Source organism: Pinus tabuliformis, chromosome 5_1 (assembly GCF_031772625.1).
Source record: "Pinus tabuliformis cultivar Carrire ecotype Pingquan chromosome 5_1, CPIR1, whole genome shotgun sequence".
Lineage (NCBI taxonomy): Eukaryota > Viridiplantae > Streptophyta > Pinopsida > Pinales > Pinaceae > Pinus > Pinus tabuliformis.
Window position 1 is genome coordinate 135612335 of NC_142305.1, and position 21689 is coordinate 135634023.

At 38.2% G+C, this 21689-nt stretch overlaps 1 protein-coding gene across 1 annotated transcript; it reads right to left on the reverse strand.

The window, feature by feature from the left end:
• Positions 1-760: 760 nt before the first annotated feature.
• Positions 761-1588, reverse strand: LOC149163795 (uncharacterized). Its single transcript, XM_089429260.1, has one exon. The coding sequence runs from the start codon at positions 1586-1588 to the stop codon at positions 761-763; it is 828 nt and encodes a 275-aa protein (XP_089285386.1).
• Positions 1589-21689: the final 20101 nt, after the last annotated feature.

The following is a 21689-nucleotide window of genomic DNA, read 5'->3' on the forward strand; positions in this document are numbered from 1 at the left end:
TTTTAATTAGGTGCTGCATCTTTAACATCGCCCAGTGGGTATTTGATGCCTCTGCCACCAGCGAAAAGTTGCTTTCGTTCCAAGAGTGCCCAACCCTCCAGAGGCTCCTCGGGCTGAGACAACTGTTGCATTGCTCTTTTTCCAAAGTTTTTTTCTTACCTGAAGGAAATCTGGTTCCTCCATCTTGGTCTCCTAGAGAAGGAGTATGTCGGGGGCCTCTATTCTTATTAGATTTTGTATAGCCTCTTCTTTGATATTGTTGCCCATACCCCTACAGTTCCAGGAGATTATCTTCATTATTTACCTTTGCTTGGTTGGGCCCCCTTGGAGCCTTGATGTTGGTTTCTTTCCATCTTCGGCTTTTTTGCTAACAACTTCTCCAATGTTGGTTGGCTACCCTGGAGTTTATCTTTGTACGTTTCGTGCTCTATTTTCTCCCTATCCGTTTTGCGTCCTCTTGTGATCTCCTTACCGAGGATTGGGATTCTCCTATTTCTCCTTCCTCCTCTGATTCTTCTGATTCTTGATCCTCCTCCTCAACTACAACGGGAGTTCCTTTTGAGCTTTCTGTGTCTCCCTTGTCTTTAACATGAGAACCTTTGTCTCGGGACGCTGGCTTTTGAACTACCACTTCATGAGTGTCCTCTGGTTGGGAGCTGAGAGGGTCAAACCTGTTCTCTGGGGTGAACTTGGGCTGGGACTGCTGGATCTGCTGAGCTGGATCCTGCTGGGGGCCTTTGCCGGTGGTTCCTCCCTGCTTCTAGGTCTTGGAAGAAATTTTGGATCGTTTCACTTGGTTCCAGCCGGCCTCCTTCCTTTGATCTGCTTCATTAACTGTTGGATAGTTTCTGGCAAAGTGCCCATAAACCTGACATTTCTGGCATTTGAAGGGCAACTGTTCATAGTCTAGCTTATGCACATGCGTCCAGCTTCCTACTTTGAGTTTGATGGCCTCCGGAAGACCCTCCTCCAGATCCACCTCAATGCATATCCTTGCATAGTCGTATTGATCCTTACTGTTCGCTCGGTCTATGAATTTCCCCATGGCATTTCTGATATGCATCGGAGAATCCCAATTCCAGCAGTGAATTGGGAGGTTGGGAAGCCTAACCCATACCGGGACAGCTTTGGGTACGTCTACTGCTGGATCGAAGTCAGGGGTCCATTTGTTCAGATACAGACCCTGGGGGCCCATAAAGTAAGGACCATTTCGGAAGATCAGCTCTTTATCTTCTTTGGCGGTGAATTCAAAGAGGAAGAATCCTCGTCCCAAAAAAAATGAAGTCACACTTTCTTTAATCAACGACGACCAGTTTCTTTTGACCCAACTCTCTGTCGACTTGGGAGATGGCCATAGACCAGTGAACTGGCCTATGAGAGCCCGCTTGGACAGGGGGAGAGCAACCTGGATTGGGGTTTCCGGAGGAAGAGAGATCTCAGGGATATCGTCGAGCTTCTTGACGAATTTCGATGCTTCTACACTTTTCTTCTTGGGTAGCCCATCCAGAAGCCGACTGAACACCTCAGCTGAGGAGAACGTTGACGGAGGAGGAGAGGAAGGGGCTTGGGTGGTGCCCAGCACCTCCATGGGCGCTAGATCTGGCTTGACAGGTGAGATCAAGCCTCCATGATCAGTAAGCCTCGCTTGGGCAGATCCTCGATTGATCAGGCACACACGCGGTCAGGAACGCGCAGGGGTCTGAAGTCGGGGACGAGGAGCATCGATCTGGTCTGATCTCAGCAGATCCGCGAATGGTCAGCTCATGCAGGGATCTGGAAGGCCGAAGGGGCCGAGCTGTGACAGCGCTCAGAGCTGATCGCCGTGGAGAAGGAGTTACCTACAACTCCTTAGGGGTTTCCTCACTATTGTTATAACATTGATAAAGTCTGAATTTTCTAAACTTTTTACTACTAATATAAAATTTCATAGATCAGAAATTGGCTTCTCATCTCAAATCTGACATTGACCTTATTGATTAGCATAATATCTTGTGTTCATAATCATTAGTGGATAAGTTGGTTACTTGAAATTTACACTTGTATCTCTTAGCACTCATCTTGTTTAAGATTGTATCATAACATTGTTAAGTACTCTTGCATTAAGACAAATTTCACATAATTACTTAATTAACTTAAGCAATCTTAAATCAAGATAATCTCACCCATAATATCTTGCATAAGCATATTAGATTTTTGTATTACATTAATAATTTACCTCCTAGCATAAGCTAGGTTGATAGAAATATAAAGCAACCCTTCTCACTTAGCTTGAGGGGCCTCAGCAACTCTTCGGTGGTTAACACAGTGACCTTGTAGGCATCAGAGCCACAGTCTCTGCAGTGCCATAGGCATCAGGTGATAGGATCACAACAAAAGGTATCGTTAATCAGGCCCTAGCCTACTTTTTGTTGACCTCTTTCCCACAACCTACCTTGGAGCCTGTTATCACTTAGAACTAAAAATTTGATGCATATAATTGTCTGTCCTAGTCCGATAACAAAGGTCTGTGTTAAGTTGATTTCATTTTATGTTTCCTCACTTCGGATTTGGAGTTTTTAAAGTTTTTAACTCAAACCATACTCGACTCCCATTGGTTCTCCTCCACCTATCATTTTTCCATAGTCATATTTTGTCTTATTCGAGTCACCGTGGCTTTTAGTGATTTCGCAGCGTAATCCCATTTGCCAGTTTCGCAGCGCAATGATGGTTAAGCAATTTCGCAGCGCGTCATGATTAGGCCGTTTCGCAGCGCATCATTAGAATTTAAAACTAACAGCGCTGCGAAATCATGGATTCGTGCATTCCGCAGCGAATCTTTCCCAAAATGTCAAGTCCGTTAGGTGAGTCACCAGTTGTGTCCACTCATGTCAGTTTATGTACCTCTCATATCACGTTTGAACGCTCATTAGCCACTACCCCACTACTAGATCTGTTGATATGTACGGAAATATTATTCCCGAGGGATTTTACCGTGCATAGACCTTAATGATAGTCGTAAGTGCTGCATGAGTGACAAATCTGCCTGATTGTGTATTGAAGAGTTTTAAATGAAAGAATTTGAATTGCAAGCAAGGCTGGTTTCAAGCGAGGCTGAATTAAAAAGGAGCTGAATCACCATTTCAACCAGAGCTGTTAGACTTTGTGTGTGAAGATCTCGAAGGAAAAATGGAGAAAAAAGAGCACAGATCCAGTAAATGCCAGAGGACTGAACCTGAGGGCTTGGACATAACACTGAGGGATGAAGGTGTGAAGAAAGCGTTCAAAGATGCCGGGTGTTGGAAATTTTGTAAAAAGCTACAAGGAGGACATGCGCAGGTAACTAAAGAATTTGCGCTAAACTTCACTGGTTTAAATTCAAAGGTAGCCATGTTAGAAGTACAGGTTTCTCCAGAAGCAATATCTGCTGTGACAGAGATCCCAAGAGGACGAGAAGAATGGTTTAAAAATTTTAAGTTTGACATGAATCCTTGTAAAGAGTTTTTAAAGGAGGCATATGTAAACGAAGATTTAACAAAAGCAGTGCCCAGGAATTATGTCAAGGAACATTATGCTCTTCTTCTCACATGCATACAGAAATACTTGACCTGTGAAGGAAGGTACAATAAGGTTTATTCTTATCATTTCAAATTGCTTTTGCATTTCATGGGAAAAGTCTCCATAGACATTCCTTTTTATTTGTTTCGCAGTTTGAGTAAGATGTGTGATAAGGTGCAGCTGAGGAAAGAGGACTGTGAAACCTCTTTGTTTCATCATGGTTTGATCAAGTTGCTAGTTTTAGATGGCCTCCAAAAGATAGGCAGAGACTGGAACTCGTTTATTTTCATGGCTGGATTCCAAAGCAAGACTGGCCTTACTCCACAACCAGCCAGAGAATTCACAATAGCTGAGCTCCAAAAAGAGGCAAGAACTAAAAAGCAAACCAGGTCACAGCTAAGAAAACCAGTGAAGCCACTAATCATTCAAGATCAACCTCAGCAATCAACAAAGGAAAAAACTCATGATAAGAAGACTATACCTGAAACAAGCAGATCTGAAGCAGTCTCAAGGGTAAAGACAAGAAGCCAGATAAAGAAGGGAAAAGGTAAAACCATAGCAGTTGAAGAGAGCCCAGTGTCTAAGGCAAGTTTGAATGATTTGTTACAGGCCATTGAATTCGAGCAGTCTGAACAAGTCCATATTGATTTGACACAGTCACCGCAGGAAGGTACCAAGAAGTCTAAGGCCTCAAAAAGGCTTAAATTCGATGAGCCAGGTGAAGAATTTATTTTTAAACCCAGAAGACCTATTACAAGGAAGCAAGTAAAAGAAGCGCTGCCAAGAACAGAGGAAACCGGGAAAGTTAGGCAAAAAGATACAAGCAGAACAGTCACCACATCTCAAGGAGATAATATAGCAGCCATAAAAAGCCAATTGGAAGCAGCTAGATATGAGATTGCCAAATTGAAGAAAGCTGCTAGAAAACGGGCAATCATGTATGCAAATTATCGTAAAGCTCTGTGGAAAGGGAGTGAAACCCTAGAAAACCAGTTAAATTCAATAGTTGATGGCCATGCACAATTTCACACATAGACAGTACCAGCAATCAGAGAAGTCAGGTACATTAGAAGGATAAATATGCAACTAAGAGCTGGGAATAGAGCTATGAAGAAGAAAATTGAAGACCTGAAGGCACAGCTAGGCCAGTTACTTGCTAAATAAATTTTCTTTTCAAGAAAGGTTTTGCTCTAAGTTTTGTAAAATTTGCTTAGGCTTATTGTTCTGAAGAAATGTATATCCCTGTTATGCATATGAAAAGTTGAAGGGAATTTTTGGTAATCAAATGTTTGGGTGATAAAAATCTCGGGTCAAAGGCAAGCTGTTTCAAATAATTCAGCAGTTTCGTAGCGCGCTACGAAACTGCTGTAGGTGATGATTTTAACACAGACAGGCAGTTTTGTATTATGAGCGGGAATTTTGAAAGGGAAACGCCAAAAGGGTATGCAAGACATCAACTGGAACAACAATAGTAAATCAGATCAAGACAGGTGGATGCTTTAAAAGGTGGAATATTTCGACCCAATTTTAAATTTCGGTTGTAAAGTCCCTTTATCATCGTTCAAGAGGGATCAAACGATTTGCATACAAGAAACTTTTGCCTGTACACATGTTCATTGATGCAGCTTACAACACATCAAGAACGTGGCAGTGTTCCATATTTTGGGTTATTAAAGGCTAGAAAGCATGCTTCTGTACATTCGAGCATTAAGAGGAAAATTGGAGCCGAGAAGCAAGGGAAATTTCCTAATACTTCTGAGCAGTTAAATGATTTAGCGTTCAAGGTCAATATGGAGTATTAAACATCCAGCTCAGCCAAATCGAAAGAGGACCAGGTGTCAAAGAACAAGGAGAAGCCATTTGCATGGAAAATGGAGTTAGAGTCATAGTTAATTTAGAACTCTTTAAAAACTCCAGTCAGCACTTTATTGTATTTATTAGTTAGTTAAATAGCTGATAGGTGTCATTAGAGGTAGTTATCGAATTCCCCTCATGCTGGAGGAGGAAGCTCGAATTAGTTAGAATAAGGATTCTATATATAGCTGAAACAACAATGTAATGAGGGTTGGAAATTTGATGAACAGAGCATTGTTTTGGCTTATGTAAAGACAAAGTTTCAGTAATATAATTTAGCTGCTTTACTTCTCAGGATTCATGAAGGATTTCCATGTTCAGAATGTATGATTTTATCTTTTCCTTAATGTCTTTTACAGTTGCATAGGTGTACAATCACTCAGAATTCACTGATTGTGCTCTGATTTCCTGTGTGCATTTATGAGCTGTGGTTCCATATGTGTTGTGTTCTGAATATTCAAATGCTAAGTGCCCTGACTTCTATGTAAAGGGAGTACCATTGTTTACTGAAGTGTTGTTGACTCCATAGGCCCAATGGAAATTTGTTTGATGTTTTTCCAACACCTATATTTATCACAGATATGTCACAAAGAGTTAGCCATCTTATCTTAAGTAAAAATCATTAACCCATTTAGAGAGAGCCCTTTTAGGTTGAGGAGGCTAAGCCTCAACCTAAAGTAGGTCTGAAATAGTTACTTGAAATCTTCCTGGTCTGCAGCCTTCCAGGGTCTGATTTTGAGATAACAGAGCCCAACTTCAAAATATTTAAAAGGAATGTTACATCTAGATTAGGCATTTAACTAAAAATAACCAAGATCTCTACATCACACATAGGTAATAGGTTTGCATATAATTCAGGTTAGTCAAGCATTCAAGCATCAGGATTCCATCCATTCATTTGGTTCCAATATATAGAAAGCAATAGTTTATGACTCCATTAAGGCATTGGTCTCATAATGGAAAATCTAAATCTAATCACTAATCTTTCTTAATTTCAACCAAGTGGCTAGGCCACTCATCCATATCTCCCAAACAATTTGGTTCCCAACTTTTCTTCCTTCACCTCATTTCATAGGGACTTCCCCCCATATCCTGTAGTTGGGAGACAACTAGAACGGAGTGGGTGGGGATCAAAGTGACAGTCGCTGTCCTGAGCGTTGTTGCAGTGCCTGTACAATCTGGGCGATAACGTTTGTTTGGCATCGTTACTGGGGACCAATTTATTGGATCTTGGCTTTATGAAAATCTCCATAATATTGTAAATCTTTCATCCTTCATTCATTCTCCATCTACGCCACAATATTTTTGGAACCCTTCTCTCATCATATTTCATCTTCTCATCACCTTATCATTTTTTCTCTTACTAATCCTCTCATCTTTTTCATTCTCACATTTAGAACCTGGACATTTAGGTTAGTTTCATGTTTTGGTGGTGACTCCACTTACTCATCCATTTACAAGAACATACTCTAGAATGAATCTTGGTAACCTAGTTAACCCAGCTCTTGATCCTGAAAAAGTTCTAAGAGCTTGGTTAAATAAGTTACACTCTAGGGATCATTTAAATTTTCACAGACAGGAAGCTCTCCTTTACCTCCACCTGTTTTTCATCAATTCTCCAAATCAAGACATCATGAGTGACTTCTATGGGCCTTGCAACTTCACCAACATCTAGGGGTATCCACGTGATCTACCAAATGATTCAACTATGAACAAATTGTCGATTTTTTATGGAAGTAACGCTATCAATGTTGAAGAACATATAAAGAAAATTGATTTGTTCCTCCATAGATATGCTCATTCTACGAACTATAATCATGAAGATGTCAGGATGAAACTATTTTTTATTATTAGAAAGTATTGCAATTGATTGGTTCTGCGACAAAGCTAATAACTCTTTTGATTCTCTAAGGACCCTCCTTAATGCCCTCAGAGAAAAATATGGGGATAAGAGAGAAGGAAAATTCTTAGTAAAGGAATTCAATACCATTAAGAAGAAAGAAAATGAAACAGTGGTACAGTTTAACCAGAGGTTCAACAAATTACTAAGGGACTTGACTCAGGATTACAAACCTCCTAACAAAATAGTCTTGGAAACATATCTTGAGGCTTACCATGTAGAAGTTCAATATGAGATAACATGGGCTCATCCTTTCACTTTAGCTACTGCCCAAAACACAGCTGAAGAATTAGAAAATGATATGAAGGCTTCAGGTAAATCTGAGATCCCTGGTTATGAAAGAATTCCAATCAAAATCAAAGAAGAGCCAGAAGAAATCAAAGAATTAACCAAACTAATTAGAGATATGGAAATTAAATATGCAAAGCAGATAAATGACATGCATAATCAGTTAATACATATGGAAAGGAATACTAAGATGAAAATACAAAGTATGCCTCTCCAAAACAATAATAATAACAAAAGTATCAATAAAAATCAGTGGCCAAAAGGGAATTCCTCAAATGATCAAAGGTCTCCTACACCGCTTGAGTCTTCCAATGTAGTTGATGAGTCTATTCCCTTCTACAGACCTTGTGACAATTTTGATGAGGAAAGTACATGTTCCTTTGCTAGAAGGATCTTATAAGAACGTAGACATCAACATAATAATAATGCAAGTCAAGGTGAATCAAGTGAAAGCCCATGCGCCAATATGATTTCTTCAACCTTTGTAATAAACACCTTCGATGAAGAAAGGACCACATTACTCAAGCATATGGTGATAAACTGACTCAGGAACAAGTTCTAGAACTTGCAAAGAGTAAGGGCTACACATATCGAAGAAGGGTAAAGGTCAAAGTCACAACAAGTAGGTTCCTGCTGAAAGACACAAATCTAGTTTGAACATGGATTGAACTATATGGATAAATAATATTAAGATAGTTGTGCCTGTACTTAAACTTTTAAAGGTTCCATCTCAAAGGGAATATTTCTTCAGGGCTTTGGGTATGCTTCAACAAAAATATGACAGAACTAATGATAAGGAAAAAGAAATTAAATTAAATGATATCAATTGTTATATGACTAATGAAATCATAAGCCCTTCTTTCTTACTTTGGACATAAATGATAGATTACTTCACAACTGCATGCTAGATTATGGTGCATCTAAGAATTTTATGACGAAGAAGTTCATGGAGAAATTAAACTTAAGAATTTCTAGACCATATCATAACATTTGTTCAATGGACTCTAGAAAGGTTGAATTCCTTGGCATGGTTAAATATTTATAGGTTGCCTCAACAAATTATCCATACAAAATCATCACCATGGATATTACAGTTATTGATGCACCATATGTATGGGGAATGCTTCTCTCTCGACAGTTTGCAATTGATTTACGTGAATGCATTCAGATGGATTTATCTTATGCCATTATTCCATCAGCAACAGGCGGCATGGTTAGGTTATACAGAGAAGTATAAAGAAGATACCATGTGGAAGTTCCAAAGAAGTTGGAAAATGGTGAACAGGTTGTGCCATGAGAGCATTCACCTCACTTTGAGTCAGAGATATGTCACTTTTTCCACCACCCATCCCCTTCACCAAGAAAAAAAGAAGAAGAAGGTTTCAAATTGATAGAGATATGCACACAATGATGACCAGTCACACCGACATAAGAGGGTCAAACTTTAGCAAGGAACATCTGAAAGTAGTCGAGTGATCCACCAGTCAACGGACAGATGACCAAGATTGTTCCTCACTGATGATATCTGATGCCATGGGCATCTTTTTGTATATTATCTCTAACCTTATTCCCCTTTTATTTCATGTTGTTAGATAGTTTGTTTCACGCATTTATATTATGTCTTTTTTATATCAGTTTATTAGAGAAGATTTTCTATTCCAGTGGTATTGTTACATATGCACGATGATTTTGATGTTGAATGGATATCTATTTGATGGACTTTTGTTTCATCAGATGCAAGATTCTCACGTTCCTTCTTGGAAGCAACTTGTCCCCAAATGGAGCCAGATGTTTCACCAGATTTGTCAAAGTTCCAAGGAAGCGGAAATACAACTTTTTTCAACAAGGACCAGATCACATATCAACAATCCCTGTGTCATGGTCATCCCATTCTACAAGTTATATATTTTAAATTATCTTAGTCAAATCTTGAGTCTATGTAACGATGTAGGTAAGGCTATAATTTGATGACGAATTCCATCCTAGGAGGTTTTTTAACCTCATCGATTACTTGTGTTTTTCGACGAGGCTAATCAGAAGAGTTTTTCCCTCCAGCTTAAACAACCAAAGCTAGGGTGAAATTTATTGTTAGATTATTAGGTGAGTCTTAGTGCTTTAGTTGAGTCTGATGCAAAAGTGGTTTGGGAATAATTTATGCTAAATGGATTAATTATTTTATTACAAATCACTTGGTTTGCTAGATCATATTGTAGATTTTTACTTGTAGATTCAAACTACTTATGTAATATGCTAGAACAAAATTCTTGAATCTACTCTACTCATTAGCGGAAACAAAAATTGATCGATGAAAACACTAAGTAGAAAAGGAAGAATTTCAATCGCACATAACACAATAATTTTATGGGGAAAGCAACTGCTCAAAACCCCGACTATCTATATTCCATTAACTGGAAGATCTGAGAAGAAAATACAATGCTTGTTGAACTCGAACAATCTCTACACAAGTACAATCTATCTCACCGCTTCAAAAACTAGCTCAAGTCAACACTTAGAAAATTATGCTTCCTTCCAAGCCCCTACTTCCTTACGCAATACCTAAGGGAATTAGCCCATATTTAATTGGGAAAATCCCTCACCATAACTACGCAATCCATCGTAGGCCTTCTATTGATTGCATGCACCATTTGTACAACTCAGAAAATTATGCAACTGATAGTACATTGTCACTGAACTCTAATCTCAACTGGGTCTTCCTCTGAACTAACATGCATGAGTTATTTATGAATGAATCTTCAATTAACTCATGGAGCAGTGAAGTTGCACTGAAGCTAATCCCCACTACTAGATCTCCTACTAGTTCCTCCAACTAATTGAACTAGTTTAACTAACTATAACTCAGTTAAACTGAGTTAACTAATTACAACTCAAAAGAACTCAACCTGGACCCCTAAAATTTAGAAATCACTCTACATGAATCTAGATAGGCTTCCAACTCGAATTTACTGAGCCAACTAAGTCAACTTAACTTAGTTAACTACTACAAGTTGCTATGAGAATAGAATTACAATTTAACTGCAAGGACAAAATGAATTAGGATGTCTTCTAGATGTTATGTTTAACATTTCTTGTTGCAATTTTCAACACTCCCTCTCAACAATAAAGGAATTAAACTATATCCCAATCTAGTAACTTTAGAATGTTCTACATGTAACACTTGTCACTGTTGTTGTTTCTACCGCAACATCTGCAGCCAAAAAGAATCCAAAATAAATTGAATCGACTATGTATGCAACTGTCTACTGGAACAACTGTGTTGCTGCTGACTCTGCTACTAAGCCTCCTGCTCTATTGTCAACTCTGCTTTGCACTTCCTCAGTATCTGACTAACACTAATCCTCCTGCTACTAAATATTGTGGGCTCCCTTAGCAAGGTAATGATCCATGAGACAAAACATCTCAATGGACCCTACCCAAATTTCTACACGCTTGGGACTATTACTTCACATCGCCCCACCTCTCACCTGGAGGTATGGCTGCATGTTATCCCTCTACCCACTTGGCTCGAAATTTCCCCCTACTAGAGGTCTCTGCTTAAGTGAATGTCACCACTCGGTCTCCTCTCTGCTTATCCAGTTGTGACTACTCCACAAATTGTTGAGGCTACTTCTGAGGCTGCATGTTGAGAGGTAATTCATGATCCCTCTCAACCACCAAGTCTCTAACCTTTTTCTTGCTCCTCAAGGCTTTGCATGCATCTTGTACCTCAAGAGCATACAGGTTCTTAACTCATACACTGATCTGTTTCATCTATGTCATTGTGATGTGTCTAAGGAAAACTCTCCCTTTTCTAAATATTACATCGTTTGGGCACTCTGGAAACTCATATCTTCGTTGTCACTATCCCGTCATCACAAAATTTTCTAAAAAAAAGAGTTTATTTTAAATCGGCGATATCTTCCTCATATGAACTCTAATTCAGCCCATTTTTTTTTTGAATTTGGGTATTTTTTCGCAAGGAATCCATATCTGCTATTTGTTTTTGTGAGATATTCTCTATAAACTCGCCACCCAAATAATTCCTGCTCTGATACCATGTATATTTTTACTTGTAGATTCAAACTACTTATGTAATATGTTATAACAAAAGAATTGAATCTACTCTACTCATCAACGGAAACAAAAATTGTTTGATGAAAACACTAAGCAGAAAAGGAAGAATTTCAATCTCACATAACACAATAATTGTCTTGGGGAAGTAACTGCTCAAACCCCCGACTATCTATATTGCATTAACTAGAAGATCTGAGAAGAAAATATAATGCTTGTTCAACCCGAACAATCTCTGCACAAGTACAATCTATCTCACTACGTCACAAACTAGCTCAAGAGATTCTAAGACCAAACCTAGATTCTCACATGCCATCAAAAATCAACAAGCTTGAGCACCTTGCAACAGTTCTCCTATGGCTTGACCAATTCCATTGCTACTAGTACCTCCACCTCCTTGACTATAATTACCTGTTATAGTAGTCGTGACATTATGTTGAGTTCTTACCTCTAGATTTGTAGAAATGTGCAGGGTCAGGAGTTCAACACTAAGCATAGTTTGATTCTGTTGTATAGGATCCAAAGACTCTATGTTGCATGGGCTCAACTACTCTCCTTCCTCTTTTTATGTGCATATATTACCAAACTATGTTCCTTCATAACTCTGGTCACTTGTGCTACTCCTTATTCTTCAGTGACCTCTCGTGTCCCCTCTACTTGGGCATCTCCTTTAGGTAGGAATCAATGCTAATCGAACTCCTCCTACATCACCCCGCCAAAACCTCCTTCCACTACTCAAAGTACCACCCTCAAACTCTCTCTCTCTCCATATTGTTTCCTCACTGTCACCCGCACAGTTTTGTGTCCACTATTAGCCTCCACCACATTCTTCCTACCTTTCCTCTTTTCCATCTTCTCAGACCATCTTTTGGTTCTCCCCCATTTCCCTTGGCACGTGAGCAGTTTAGAAGCTCATGATATCTGATTCCAAAGGCAGAACTCCATGGCTATACACTAACATCATGATGGCTAATGGTAATGGCCATATAATTATGCCTTGTGGTCCCTTCAAAAAATTTCTCTATGCAGCGGTAAAGATATTGTTGCTTACAACTGGCATACCTCCTCTAGAGTACACCTCCTTAGACTCTCATGACAATACACTGGATTTTTTCCTTCAACCATTGAAGCCACTCCATTAGGATGATCGAGAATTCTCCAAAGAAAGCTTCATGGAGTTCAGTGAACACGTGCTTCTCCAACCATTTCTTCGTACTTTGTCTTTTATCCTTGATCACTTTTGCTGCAAACTCGTGCTCTTTTTTCTTAAGCCACCGAGTAATATCCTCCTTGGTTGGATTCCATGGCTTCCACATTCCTACCATAAAAAAATCCTGTCACACAATGATCTGAGTCTCGACAATGAAACCATTTGTTGGTGTGTGGGATTCTGATAGACACAGGATTTGTTGTACAGTTGGCCAACAAAACCAACTCAACATCGACACTTTCAACAAAACCCAATATATTTCTATATATATATATATATATATATATATATATATATATATATATATATCTATAATGACACCAACATCACCATGATGACACCCACTGCAATAATGACACCATGATGCATGTTTGACCTACTATGTATGATAACCACAGAGTGGATGAAGTCTCATATGAGATCCTAATGGGTGATTGTTGGAACCAGGTTTCCATAGTCAGATGAGATTGTTAAGATCTTAAGGAACTAAACTTCAACCTACAACATAAGGCTCAGACACCCACCAGACAGACACTTAGCTATCATCCTGGGGCTGTGCATCACACAGGACCTCCAAAATCTCATGTTTATTGGTTAGTGCGCAAGTCACAAATGACATTATGTTGAAGGCTGACCTAACTTACACCCCTCATGATTCATGTCGACTTTAATAACACAAGGCACCATTCATTACAAGAACACTATAACCTATTAATTAAGTGCCAAATCATTGATTTACTTAGCCATTCGAGACATTCTAACATATTTAGTGCAATAAAAGGGCATTATACATGCATTGAGCCAAGAAAATATAACCAAATAAATGCACACATGTGAGGAATAATATATCAAAAGCAACCCAACCATTCATTATATTACTTTATCATGAATAAGCAAAGGCATGAAGTGCTATAACCCAAATGTTATGTAGTTCGGCTCACTAGCCATCATTCCCTGCTCATAATACAAAAAGGACCACACATGCAACACAAAACCACACAACCTTTATTATAGATAATTTCCCTTACAACATTTGTTGCATAGTAGCTATAGACTCAAAGACTAAGACTTGAAATTGATGACACAGAAAGAAATATATATTCACAACAATCCTTTTGTCCTTGATAACTATAGTTCGATCATCCCATTAGTTTATTGTTTGATTGTCTAACCATCTCACCAACCAACTATATGTCTTGAGCCTCTTCCTTTATCATCTCCTGGTGGTTTCCTAAACCTTCTTGGCATGCTCCTCCACCTCTCTAGATCTCCACTTGGTTAGTTGGCCATTAGGATATTTTCTGACATCCTCCCTTAGTTATCCCATGTGTTCTTAACCATCCGCTGAAAATATCCCCTGCCTATTCATTCCACTTCACAAACCTTCCTCTGCTTGTAATATATCTAACCTTCCTTACCATGGCATCCCTCTCCTCCTTCGCCATCAACTGCAAAATCCTAACTACCTAATCCTATTCACATACTTCCCCTCTCTCTGGATGCTACCATCCTTAACTTGTGTGGTACCTCCCTGCGTCGCATCCCTTCCTCCTGTTCCATCTCCCTCTGTTGCACATTGTCTGCTTCTCTTCCCATGCTCCACTATCCTTTTGTGCAGTCACCTACATAACAAAAATTTCAAAAAAAGAAAAACCTCCAACACATAGCATGTGGAACCAAAGATCCTGAGATGCCTTACCAAAGGAATGTGGCCATAACACATTTCATAAGGACTCTTATTTCTGAGAGCATGAGATGGAAATGTTTTTGACATATACTACACGTAAAACTGCATTAGCCCAAAACATCAACTTTACATTTTTGAAAAACATCATAGAGTGAGTCATATTTAAGATAGTCTTGTTCATTCTTTTAGGCACACCATTTTGTTGATGGAACATTAGTTTGATGTTAAATCTCATATTGGCAAAGATAGTTTTAAAATTCATTAGAAGTATATTATATTCCATAATTAGTACAAATAGAACAAATATATGATTGTGCATCATTTTCAATCGATGCATGAAAATTTATGAAAGTTTCAAAAGCTTCCAATTTGTTTTTCAACAAGTATTCCTAACACATCCTCGTGTAATCATCACTAAAAGTCATCATCATATATTCATATATATATATATATATATATGTATAGAGAGAGAGAGAGAGAGAGAGAGAGAGAGAGAATAGATCCACATAAATTAGGATGAATCAGTACAAGTTTTCTACATGCTAAGGAAGTAGAATCATGAAATTTTTCTTGTTATGTTTTCCTAGGATACAAGCATCATGTTGCTTTAGTTCCCTTGGAATAGTTGGAAAACCAAAAAAACCATTACTTTTCAACAAAATAATATTATCATAATTAATATGTCGAATTCCATGGCATCTTGGATAGACGGTGATCGGGTGTTTTGTTAAGGCACTCCTTGATGTGAAGTCACTGGTTCAATTCCCCGCCCTCATTGGGGTGATATATTGGACATGATGAAGATGTAGTCCTACCAAGCTTACAAACAAACAAACAAAATATGTCGAAATATTGCATGTCGTAGAAGACTAGATGGAAATGTACCTTCATTGTACTAAGGCATGTGGAATTCTATGCACAAGCATATGTTCCTTGCACCTTCAATGGTCTTTCCTCCTCTAGTCCAATCATGATAATTTTGTTGTTAAACACTTTCCTTATCTCTAATTTCCCATAAAACATGTGAATAGAGTGGCCTTGTTGGTGAATGTGAACAAATAACATCATATTTCTCCACAACTCTAAAAGCTAGAGTACATCATGCAGAATAAAATCAAGAAGTGCGGGTAGTTTAAGCTTGATGGTGCTAAGTTTGGATCGCTTGATACTTGAATTTTCTATCAAATATAATGTTCCATCTACATTTTCACCGAGGTCTTCAAAAAAGTCTTTTCAAAATGTCATATGGAAGATTGCACCTATATCAAGCAACCATGCATCTCTCCAAGAAGAAATTAAATATGAAACAACTCTTTTGTGACTATAAAATTGCAATGGGAAACAATATAATGAGAAGATTCAAATACTTTACCTTTAGGTAGATCTCAAGTTTTACCTTTACCTTCTTTCTGGTTTCGTCTATTTTTGAATTTCTTCAAGGGGACTCTGCATGTTGTTGCATCATGCCTATCTTTGTTGTAGTGAATGCCATGAAGATTAGATATTTCTCCTTGATGGTGTTTACCTCCCCACTTCTGAACTCCTTTCTTCCACATCATCTTTTGCTGCCACTTCTTTTAGGAGAATCATGTGATTGATTCTTCCCTTTCTGAGCAAGGCATACTACTTCTTAAGGGGACTAAACTATTGTATTCATCTTCCAAAAATACTTCTCTCATTTTGAAAACTTTTCTACTAGGGTGTCAAAGATAACGACCTTGAGTTTCCCACTAGATTTTAGGGATTCAAGATAATGAGAATATGTAAAATAGAAGGCCTTGAAAACTTCTATGAGATGAATTTCCATCCTAATCCAGTGGCATGCACATCATGCATGGTGGCTCTAATATTTTAGGTTGGGGCCAAGGGGCCACTGTCCATCAACTCAAGGTTGAAAAGTTTGACCATTAATTGAAAAACTTCTAATTATGAGTGTGGGTGATATAGATCTTTTATATTTTTAATGCACCATAAGAATTTATAATTAAAACTATATAATGACTCTCCTCTTCACTTATAAAATCAACAATCAAGGCATAGTCTTTGTTATATTTTTTCTCCCAAATGTCTAGCTCTTTATATAAGGTGGGCTTAGTAGGTGCATTATCTTCCTCTCATTCATAGATGCCTTTCCAAAGTCATTGAAAATTAAGGTGTGGCTGATATTTCTGGACCATTCTCTATAGTTCTCCTTACCTATCAACACCACGCTGAAAATGGAGATAAGAGAATGAATTTTCAACAATGCTTTTGAGTTGAGGCTGAAAAATAGATAAGAAAAAATGTTAAATAAGCTCAGGTGGCTGGTAAACTTTGAATAATAAAAAGGTCACTTTTCCTTATTAACTACCAATAGTAAAATTCATGCAAGTAATAAGAATTTTGAAGTAAACATTATCACAAGAATGTAGTTCCAAGGCTTATGGGAATGCTTGTAAGAGAATTAGTTTTTAGAGTAAGCCTAATAAGATGGCCACTTGCTAATTCAAGGGGTTTTTCAACTTTGGTTAATTGTGATCCCTATGGAGGCCTTTTATGAGGATTTGAGGACTTTCAAGTTCACGAGAAGTCCAAATGAATCAATGGAAATTAACAATCAAAGGTTCCAATAATAAGTATCAACAATGGAGGCATAAAAGACATGTGGGCAAATGGATGAACCAATGTTTATGGATGTCGTTGAACAGTTCCCTTCTCAAAAAATCTACCAAAGGAAAGGAAAAATTGGGAATGGTGTTGTTGAAAATACCAAACCATGGGTCGAAAAATATCACCCACAATCCCTCATAGTTGTTGCAATTCATAAGGATATCATTGAAAAAATTGATAAGGTGACAAGTAAGAAAAAGTTGTCTTGTCTCCTTCTTTATGGTCCTCCTAATACTAAGAAGACATCCACTATGTTTGTTGTAGCATGCAAGCTTTATGGGATTCAAATACATGCTCATGGATCGAGGATCTTACACAAGTTTGTTGGACACCTAATCCTCAATGGGTTAGTGTGGAAGCCGAATAGACAAAAGGAGTCCAAGAGACCTTGGGATGTGGAACCCAACGGTCAAACCATGTACTATAAATGTATATCATTTGTTAATAAAAATGTATTCTCATGTTTTATCTTTCATATTATGTTGCTACCCATGTGTGTTTAACATGGTATCAGAGTAGGTGTATTCCTGCCCTGCATAATTACTGTGAGCCATTTGTTTTATGGGCTTTATGTGCAGATCATTTCTGCCATCAATTCTCCATTTCATGAATATTTTATCATTAATATTTTCTCAGCTAAATTTTAGCTGCAACCTGTTATTTCTCCAGCACCATTTTTATTCACCTACATATAAAAGCATTACTGCTCTGCTTTGCTCTGACATGTAATACCCTGCTGGTACGCTGCCCATAACACTGCTAGTATCTGCTCTTCTCTGACCGGTTTTTATAATCCTGATACATATAACATTGTGTTGCCCTGACATTGTTTCATATAATCGTCTGTTCATTACTATTCCTATATTTTCCAACGCTACCTCCTGAGAATGCCTTGAATGCATCTCCTCCTAGGCTACACTGCTCACCTCTGCCATATGCTGTCATAACCATCATATGTGTTTAATACATTTTTTATGTTGATTTTAGAGAATTTGTCAGAACAGAACATTGTATGCATAATGCATCAATATTCCCTTCATCAGTAACGCAAACTTAGCTCATCACCAGGTACCAAACACAATTCATTATCCTCCTTTAGGAAGAAAAAGTATGCTATGTGCTTCTTATTGAGATCAATATCCCAACGGACAGTAATGTTGTCTTTGCTCTGCGACTCTTTCATCATCTTGTCATAATCCGCCTCCAATTTCACCAACAGTGCAAAAACATTTTGATACTAATACGCATCTTCATATTTTAAAGCAACAGGTTGCGGCTCATCATCTACACCAGGCTTCTCGAGATCTTCAAGGGTCGCATCAGGGCTTGTTTTCCAAAGTTCTTCTACTTTGTTGATTTGTTGAGCACTGATATGGCGTGCCCTTAGTTGCTCTTGCTCTGAAGGTATCTTGATGAGCCATTGCAGAAAGCATCTATCATCGATTAGTGGGCACCATTGGTTTAGATCCCAGTTCATATCTTTCAGCACATTGACACTCAAGCAAGGTTCTCTACATAAAAGAACCACAATGCTTTCCGTTTTGGCAGAAATGAATCCCAATAAAAACACACTTCTGCAGCCACAGTTGTAACACTCAAGAATAGTCTCCCCCAAAGGACTGTCTTTATGTAGACAAACTTCTTTATGTTTTGCTCGAACCAGATTACTAACAATATGTGAATTGGAAGTATTGCCCCTGGAGTTGTAGAACCATTTCCTACATGACAGAACATTCAAAGTTTATATGCGGATTTAAGAGCGAGGTTATGGCATCTCTTCATTGAATAATGGTATGTTAAATTCGAGTTTTGTATGCCTCTGCACAAAAAATAATATACGTTGCAGGTCAATATATTATGAAAACCGAATGTTTTGAAAAAAAATACGGTTTTCGCTGCCATTGAATGCCCATAAACAATTTCTGTTGGATTGTGGTACTGGAAGGTGGATGCTCTATATTTGGTAGAATACCATTTGGTATTCTATGATGAGATGAGTTTTGGGCATGAGTGATTGATGAGTTTTGTGTGGCTGTATATTCTTTTCACTAACTGATATTGAAGTGTTGATATACGTTGAAGAGGTAGCCAAAAATATGCCAGTAACTTACTCAAATCTGGTATCTCCAATGCTGAAGCGAACCGTGAGTTAATGCAGTCATAGACAGTGCATACATATATCAGATTTTGTTTGTGTGCTAGCTCTCCCCTTTATCTATTAAAATAGTTAAATGGCTACTAGCATCTACAACATCGTTGTGTAAATTTTGAACATGTATTTCAGTGAAGAGTGAAGAAGTTTGTGGTTGCTACACTTGTTATTAGTATTATTTATGCTTGCTGGTTCTAAAGTTGATATCAAATTAATATTTTGAAGTTCTTTCACAAGTATTTGTCCCAGCATATTATGTATTCACATGAGCCAACAACAAGGAATGCACCTACAACATTTGATACACAAATTGTTTGTTAAAATACTACAGTGGACCAAACCATACAAACTCAGGACTCTTTGTGGTTTTCTCTTAGTTATTCCAGTTGGGTTTCTTACAGTGGACTATTGTTTTCTTTGAAGAAAGTGGCAAGATCAAAGAATATTGATTCGCACCCTAGTCAAAGTATTTATATATGAGCATTCAAGTATTGTCCATGACATGGTGCTATAGTTGTTGAAGTTTTGATAGCCATCATTTCTGCTTTGAAAGTGGAGTATTTGAAGGATCCAAGCAAGTTTGCAGTTGTTGTTGCCCCCGTTGTGGCATTGTATTTAAAACTCACTATAGTTTTTGTCTACATATATATGCATTGATTCCTTGATTCAACTGCTGCATAAGAGTTTGGTGGGTTGTATAAAGGCTGTGATTTTTTTGACAAATAAAAGTAATCTTTTGTGGAGAAAAGTTTAGTCAGTTGTATTTTCAAAACATAATGTTGGTCATGAGTAAACTCTTATTTTTATATGGATTGTAATTGGTGCTTTCTGGTTGCACACTGATCATTTGCTGCACATTTATAAAGGATATTGCTGTGTACTATGAGTGGGTATTACTTTTCTACATTGAGTAGTAGTTGTGATCAGTTTTTAAGGTGTAATTCTGACATTGAAGAAAAAATGGCCAGAATCAATGAAGTATTAGAGTTCCTCAAAACTCTGATATTGTCTACTAATCATGATACATTAAAATTCAGCAAAGTTTCTCTCACAGACATTCAGGTCTGTCTACAAAATGCACAAGAGAAAATTGATTTTTTGCAGCTCGAATCTCAGTTACAGCAAGAAGAATTAAAACAGAGGAGTCATTCTGTACATGTTTCTGTTCAGAACATTGAGACTACAACCCATTAGAAGCAAGTCAATAATGTTACAGTTGGTTTAGATTTAGTACCCAATAAAGCAGAAGTTGTACATGCAGACGTAGAAACTCAGTTTTCACTTCCCAAACCCATCATCAGACCTTGGGAACAGCTTTTCCACAACAAGCACAGAACTGGTCTTGGATATGAGAAGGACTTGTCCTTTCATATTCCAGACTACTCAAAGCCCATTCAGTTTCAGAGTGTTGGATTCCTTCACGAAAATTCACCTCTAGCTGTTCCAGATTTTGCCCCTCTTCCATAGCAACAACAATAATAACAGATTGTGAAATGCCAACACTGTAACCGAGTTGGCCATCTGAAAGATCACTGTTTTTATCTTCATCCATGTAAGCATTGTATTAAAACCAGTCATTCTTCAAACAGATGCTTTAGAAACAAGTCTCTTGCAAGAACAAAGATTCATTCAGGATGGATTTCTTCTTGGGAATGGGCATCAACAGCCAAGAAGATATTCCAATCACATGTCAGAACTTGTTCTAGAGTATTGAACAGTCTTGCAGTTGAGTTTTCTCCATCATCTCACCTTGTATCTGACAGGGGGGGAAATGATGGTCATCTACAAGCTTCAAATCCACATCAAGCGAGCCTGAGTCACAACCTGCCATACCAGATTCAGAGTTGTAGCCAGAGACAAATATGCCCCTGAGCATGCCTTCATTTGGTAATGCCTCTTCAAAGAATCTGGGACACTTCCTCTAGCAGAAGACTTCAGCTTCTTGCCAGTTTTGGAAGAATTCCAAGAACAAAATTGAGAACACTTCCTCTAGCAGAAGACTTGATCTTCTCGCCAGTTTTAGAAGAGTTCCAGGAATTGCATTAAGTATTCCAGAGTTGTTGGTCATCCTTAAACCATCACAGGTTGAGACTTCCCTTTTCAGGTTGAAGTTCTCCCTTTTATGCGGGGCGAGACCTCCCTTTCATGGTTGAAGGTTTCCATCTTCAAAACAATAGGAGCACTTCCTCTAGCAGAAGACTTCAGCTTCTTGCCAGTTTTGGAAGAGTTCTGGGAACTGCACTAAGCATTCCAATGTTGGTAGTCATCCCTAAACCACCACCCTTTATACCAACATTTCAGAGAGCACATTCAGCCTAGTGCTACCATGCATTTTTGCACATTTTGT

What these genes read in the sequence shown, in the direction of transcription:
- LOC149163795 (XM_089429260.1), bottom strand. Translation starts at nt 1,588, where the DNA reads ATGGAGGTGCTGGGCACCACCCAAGCCCCTTCCTCTCCTCCTCCGTCA.